The following is a 7,323-nucleotide window of genomic DNA, read 5'->3' as shown; positions in this document are numbered from 1 at the left end:
AATATATATAATATATATATATATATATATATATCAAATGCTTCCATAAATACAACACAAGCCTTTTCATTTTTATTTTAAAAAAAAAATATATATATATATATATATATATCAAATGCTTCCATAAATACAACACAAGCCTTTTCATTATATTGTATTTTATTTTATGTTTTATTTAGTTTTGTCTTATTTCATCTGTATTTATTTATTTATACGTTTTGAAGCATGAAAACATGCTGTTAAATGTGTGTAATCACATTAGCGGATCTGAACAGAAAAGCATCATGACAGATAGAAATGCCAGGCTTTGGCTGTAAAGCACGGTTTCGCATTAAAGAGCGGATCGATCGAGGTTTTTATTGACTGAAGACACACTGATTGATCCAGCAGCGTCTGACCATGATGTCACTGCTCTCATTAATGGGCTGCTGTCTGTTATTCCCTAATTAACATGTTTGCCTGTGATTATTGGCCCATAAAGCTAACATGGGCCATCATTTCATTATAAGCTTTGAGGAAAAATCTATTTTGTATCTGGGTATTTTCTTTTCTGTAAAGTAGACTTCTAGTTCTTTATGTAATGTGATGAAACAAACTATTATTATTATATACTAAATCATATATAATATTTCTTATTGTTATATAGTTTAACATCATTTTATTATATTTTGATATATTATAATATATAGCTATATATTATTATATATATAGTAAACTAAACCACAGATATTATATGTGTATATTGCATGCATTTAGTTAATGAATGTATGCAATAAATCAATGCATGCATTAACTAAATGCATGCATTGATTTATTGCATGTATTAATTTTTTAATGCATGCATTGATTTATTGCATGTATTCATTTTTTAATGCATGCATTGATTTATTGCATACATTCATTTAATGCATTTATTATTTGTGCAATTTTAATTTTGAGTTGATTTCAGCTTCTCTCTGTCTGTTTTCCTGTCTGTCTAAAAGTCAAAGCAGAAGAAGTCCGTCCGTTCATTCGTCCAGTGCAGGTTTGAACATGTCTGCAGATCAGAGGAGCAGCTGTGTTTGTGAATGAGGTCAGAGCTGTCAATCAACAGTCAACAGTTGCATAGAGTTTGAGAATCTGTTCATCAGTGTATGATAATGTACAGACAGCTGACTCTATTTCAATCTAAACTAAACTAAACTAAAACCAGCAGGCTGATCAGGCCCAAACCAAAGGTTATGTCATCCTAAAGTTTTTATTTTGCAATAATGATCATACAATGTGATAAACTACATATGAAAAGCTTGAGGTTGGTAAGATGTTTTTAAAAGAAGTCTCTTCTGCTCACCAAGGCTGCATTTATTGAATCAAAAATACAGTAAAAATAGTCAAATATCATTACAATTCAAAATATTCGTTTTCTGTGTGAATATCTGTTAAAATGTCATTTATTCCTGTGATCAAAGCTGAATTTTCAGCATCATTACTTCAGTCTTCAGTGTCACATGATCTTGTGATCATGTAATGAGTTCAGGTCTTTAACTAACCAGCTCTTTAACTGAATTGTAATCCCAAACAGAACCGATGGCAATCACATTTAGTAGCAGCCGTTCAATCACAGTGACACTGAATCATTCAGGGCTGAAACTAAATGTGTTGTGATTTACAGTATGAGCAGCTGTGAGCCGTATTTCTGTCGATGCTAAAGACATCAGTGTGAACTGTTAGTGGACGCAGACAATGAGACGGACGGATCGAATGATTTTCTGCTACAGTGCTGGAATCATTGTTTTATAGCTCACCGTAAAACCTGATCAAGAATAGACCAAATAAACATATCAGAGTCTTTTTACAGTTAAAGGACAATTAAACCTGGAGGAAAACTGAATTTTCTTCATTTTGATTTTTGAATCCTGATTTTGCAGTGCTTTCCTCTTGCTGTTTATTTTTCTTTTTCTTTGCAACTTTTTCTTTTTTGTTTGTTTGTTTGTTGCATTAGTTTACTCATTTATGACTTTATTTTTAATGCATGCATTTACTTATTTAATGCGCACATTATTTATTCATTTATTTATTGCATCCATTATTTATTTATTTTTATTTGAATGCATTTATTTGTGCATTCATTCATTCATACATTTATTTAATGCATCCATTATTATTTGAAATGTAATGCATTTATTTATTTAATGCATTTATTTGTGCATGCAAGCATTCATTTATTAATTAAATTCATGCATTTATTTATTTATTTCATTATTAATTTAATGCATACATTCCTTTATTTATTTAATGCATACACTCATTTATTTAATGCATGCATTTCTTTAATGAATGCATACATTCCTTTATTTATTTAATGCATACACTCATTTATTTAATGCATGCATTTCTTTATTTAATGCATACATTTCTTTATTTATTTAATGCATACACTCATTTATTTAATGCATGCATTGCTTTATTTAATGCATACATTTCTTTCTTTATTTAATGCATACACTCATTTATTTAATGCATGCATTTCTTTATTTAATGCATACATTCCTTTATTCATTTAATGCATACACTCATTTATTTATTTAATGCATGCATTTCTTTATTTAATGCATACATTCCTATATTGATTTAATGCATGCATTTCTTTATTTTTCTAATGCATGCATTTCCTAGAAATTGCGCCCATGACTTTGGCATTGTTAATGTCAAGCTCCAGTTTGAGCTACAGGAAAGCGGTTTAAGATCACTGATATAAATCTGACTGAATCTCACAGATGTGCAGATGGAGTCGTTCTCTCAATGTCAATGAGAACCAGAGAAAATGAGTAAACATAATTTATGACCCCAGGAGCATTTAAATGGCCAAAACAAAGCAGCCGCTCAGGTTTCTGCCATTAATATTTCATTGGTTTTCTTTTACAAGGTCACAGGGTGGCACTTTACACTGGACATCAGCCACAAACAAACAAACAGCCAGAGAAATGACCGTTAGCTCCATGTTCATCTGCACACAGAGATGATGAAGGTTCAGAGAGTCACGGATGTGACAGAAAACACGGATGTCAAAGCTCACGGTTCAGTGTAAAGAATAAGACTGTCATGTGATCAGTGGAAAAACGTCCACGCTCACGTACACACTGACGTCTGTCTTTACTGATGTTATCCGGGGAAGATCCTCGTCTCTCGCAGTGTTATTTGTGATCAGAGTGTGTTTGATTAGTGCTGGTTTGCTACAGCAGATCAAACACAAACTTGAGTGAATTTAAAACACACAAACCCACAAACAAACCAGCTACAGTCAGGATTATCTCATATACTTGATGTCATAATAATAGTCAATAATGCTGAGTTTAGAAAGACTTACAGATGTTGATCGTTACTGTAGTGATGTTAAAGTCTGATATCACACAACAAAATTAATAAAACTGTAACATATTGAAATGTGTTACTTTATTTATTTTTAATATAGTGAAAACATTTAAAATGTCTGAATATTAAAATAAATATTTATTTTAATATTTATTTATTTTAAACATATAGACTATATAATGAAATTACATACCAAACTTAAAAAATAATAAAACTATATAAACATATTTAAAAATAAATAAATAAATTAATAAACATTACACAAACACACAACAAAATTACTAAAGTGTAACATAAAATAAATATAAATATATGTTATTTTATTTAACTACTTTCAGTATAGGGAAATATATGTTTAAAATTATATAAAGATTTAAAAAAATATATTATTAGTTATATTATGAAACCCAACTACTGTATATAGACATATTTAAAAAATAAAAAAATAAATAAAAATGACATAAATGCACAACAGAGCTACTAAAATATTACATAAAATATATAAATGCATGTGTTTTTTATATAATTTATTTTTAATATAGTGAAAACATTTAAAATATCTGAATATTTAAATAAATATGCATTTGAATGATTATTTATTTTCAATATATATAGGCAAGGCAAGTTTATTTATATAGCACATTTCATAAACAATGGCAATTCAAAGTGCTGTACATAAAACACTGTATATTACTATACTTTGGCTAAATGAGTAAATGTAATGTAAGGAACTAAAACAAATGTGTTTCTTTCATTCTTCTAGGAGTCGAGACATGAGTAAGACATGAGTACAGAACACCGGGGCTAGTTGTCACATTTGTACTCCAGTGAAAATGTCTCAGGGTGAGTTCGTTTAGCAAAGTCTGTAAAGACATGAGCCTTAATCTTGAACACAACAACAACAACAAAGTTTTATATTTACATTATTATTGCCCTACATTAAAAATTCCTCCCCTGCAGTTGTCAAACTGTATGGGGTAAGTTGTCACAGTGTTGTTTACTGACACTGATTTGAGAAGAGTTTCTTTTGTATTTGTATCTGTATTTGTAACAGTTATTGGCTATTTAATGACTTATTGTATTATTTAACGTATGGTTTTATTTTATGTGTTTGTAAGGTTTAGTTATTTGTTTGTTCGCTTGGTTTTTGATTAATATCTGATGGATATTAATGTTGTTTATGTTTCCTTAGCTTTGGGGGTGAAAATGTATTATTTTTACCTTTTTAAATTAAATTTAATTAAATTTAATTTTATGTTGTGTTATTTTTAAAAAAAATTTTATTTGTTATTTATTTGTTTGCTTGTTTTTCATGTACTTTGGGGCAAATTAGTATTATTACTACTTTTACATTTTATTTTATTATTTTATTTTATGTTGTGTGATTTTTATTTATTATTTATTTTAATTTTTGGTATGTTTTTGACAAGGACTTTATGCTTTGGGGGCAATTTTATATTATTTTTAAATTTTTTATTTTATAGTAGTTTTTATTAAGTTAAGTTTATAAAAAAAAAACTTTAAATAAAATTAAAAATTGCATTATATTTTTGTAGAGCAAATTTGCAGAGAGACTGTATTTATTTGTTGCTGTTGTACTGTGGTTATACAGCGATGAAAGCGTATTTGAGCCGTCCTCACTAGTAAACAGGCTTGTAAATCATCCAGATGATGTTTGTCTTTAGAGGTTAGTGATTTGCACAGGTTTGTATGATGGTTAGTTTGGAGTCGAGACAGGACACAATAGCATTATTATTAGTTAGGTATTATTAGACGTATCAGACTCGTGTTCATCTTCGGTCCAGACGTGCCGTCATTGCTCACGGTGACATCATGTCCGGGGGATTCGCTGGCGTCTGCAGACCTCCTGGACTGAGACTCACAATCACAAAAGACACCTGAACCGAGTCCGTCTGGTAGCGCAGTGAGAGCCTGTGATACCGCGGTAAAGTGAGGACAGGTCCTTCATCACGGGAGGTCAGAGAGCGACACCCCTGCGTGAAAAACCCTGTGGTTTACAGCGCTTTAAAACACAATAGAGAAAAACAGCATAAAAGTGCAGGAATGTCAGACAGAAGATGAATGAGACTTCAGACATTAGACGTCAGGTGCTAAAGATACAAAATAAAAGCCTTTCATCAACCGGTCACTTTGAGCCTTAATAACCACTGACACTGATCCAGGGTTATTAGTGTTAACTAAAAGTAAAATCATTCAAACATACTTCATTACTTGAAATGAGATTAATGAAATATGACAAAAAAAAATATTTATAATATTTCAGCTTTTGCCAAGACAACATTTCTGATTTGTTTAGTTTAATTTGAAGTACTAAAATCACTAAATCTAACCAAGAAATGATAAAAAAAAAAAATATATATATATATATATATATATTTGTTAGACCATATAGGCCATATCGTTATATTGCGAAGCTCTACTTAATACAAAATTAATAAAATATAGACATATTTAAAACAAAACACTAATAAAAATGACACAAACACACAATAAAATAACTAAAACTGTAACAGAAACAATATACACACATAAATGTATGTGTTATATAATTAATTTCAATATAGTGAAAAAATATGTTAAATATTTGAATATGTAAATAAATATAAATGTATTTATTTATTTCAATATAGAGGTAATATAGTGATTTTACAAAACACAACTAAAAATGAATGAAACTAAATAGACATTTTTTTAAAACATTAATAAAAATGACACAAACATACAACAAAATTACTGAAACTTTAATAGAAACTATATAAATCCATTTAGCTTAATTAAATTTTCAATATAGTGAAAATATATTTAAAATCTTTGAATATTTAAATATTTACTTATTTTGAATATGCAGGCTATATAGTAATATTACAAAACTCATCTTAATAAAAATTCACACACACAGACAAAAAAAAAAAAACTTACAACAATTTCAACATGTAATATATAAATACACGTTATTTATTTATTTGAATTATTTCAAAGTTTAAATAAATATTTATTTGTATTTATTAAATATTTATTATTTATTTTCAGTATTTAGTCTATATAGTGATATAAAAATAAAAAAAACATGGCACAAGCACACCAAAAAAAAAATACTAAAGTTAAAAATAAAATAGAAAATATTATAACTTTACAGTTTTTGCCTATTGCTTACACACTTTTTGCAGAATTTGGCTCATTATGTCAAAACTCTACACACAAGCCAATCAGACATAGCACTTGGAGATTAACAACTCACATCTATGCCAAAATGAAACACTGCAATCAAAACTTAACACTCCTTTCTAAAAATGAAATTCTTGCAACAAAACCATACACACAAGCACCATTTGAATTACCCTTTCATATCACCAGCAACACACTGATGGGCTTTATATAAAACACTGCACCAACAAATTGCTATTGGGGGAAAAAAAACATATACTTGTTTTGTTTTCAGGTGTGTATGTAAGTGCCTACAATTGCCAGATGAGTTTTGCATTTTGAACAGAGTGTTTTCCCAATGATAACAGGTGATTTCGTTTTTGAACAAAGTGTCTAATGTAAGAAAACGTGTGTAGTGTTTCGCAATAAGTGTGTTACAGAATTGCAAACAAAGTGCAAAGTTGACAATGTGTTTAAGCTATGGTTACACTGTGTTTAAGGTATGCTACAAGAAGTTTAGGTATTGAGGCTTTGGTCTAAGCATTCGGTTTTAGTGTGTAAGCAATGGGCAAAAACTGTAATAACAGATAATAAAATAACTATAATTAAAAATAGATATAAAAAACTATTATATTGTGTATATATATACACTGTATATATATGATAAAATAACAATCATGCGTTGGTGATGATACTGGTGTTTCAGATGTTTTATCCTAATTTTAATAATTAAATGCAATACATTCATCTTAAGCATTTCATCTTATCCTTATGTTCACCGGCATTTTTGCTTTGTTTGATTATTGT

At 28.9% G+C, this 7,323-nt stretch overlaps 1 protein-coding gene across 1 annotated transcript in view; it reads right to left on the bottom strand.

The window, feature by feature from the left end:
* LOC107706308 (adhesion G-protein coupled receptor G2-like) overlaps positions 1-7,323 on the bottom strand; it is a 30,435-nt gene that overhangs the window by 21,982 nt on the left and 1,130 nt on the right. Inside the window, exons 2-4 of the mRNA XM_016510004.1 lie at positions 5,176-5,345; positions 3,113-3,212; positions 2,903-2,986 (exon numbers count right to left, since the gene is read on the bottom strand). Of these exons, the coding sequence (XP_016365490.1) occupies positions 2,903-2,986; positions 3,113-3,212; positions 5,176-5,345 (354 nt within the window). The remainder of the gene's footprint in view (positions 1-2,902; positions 2,987-3,112; positions 3,213-5,175; positions 5,346-7,323) is intronic.

The sequence above is a fragment of the Sinocyclocheilus rhinocerous genome, unplaced genomic scaffold (assembly GCF_001515625.1).
Source record: "Sinocyclocheilus rhinocerous isolate Xijiao unplaced genomic scaffold, SAMN03320098_v1.1 scaffold3629, whole genome shotgun sequence".
Lineage (NCBI taxonomy): Eukaryota > Metazoa > Chordata > Actinopteri > Cypriniformes > Cyprinidae > Sinocyclocheilus > Sinocyclocheilus rhinocerous.
Note: the sequence above shows the minus strand (reverse complement) of the source record. Positions and strands in the feature narration are given on the sequence as shown.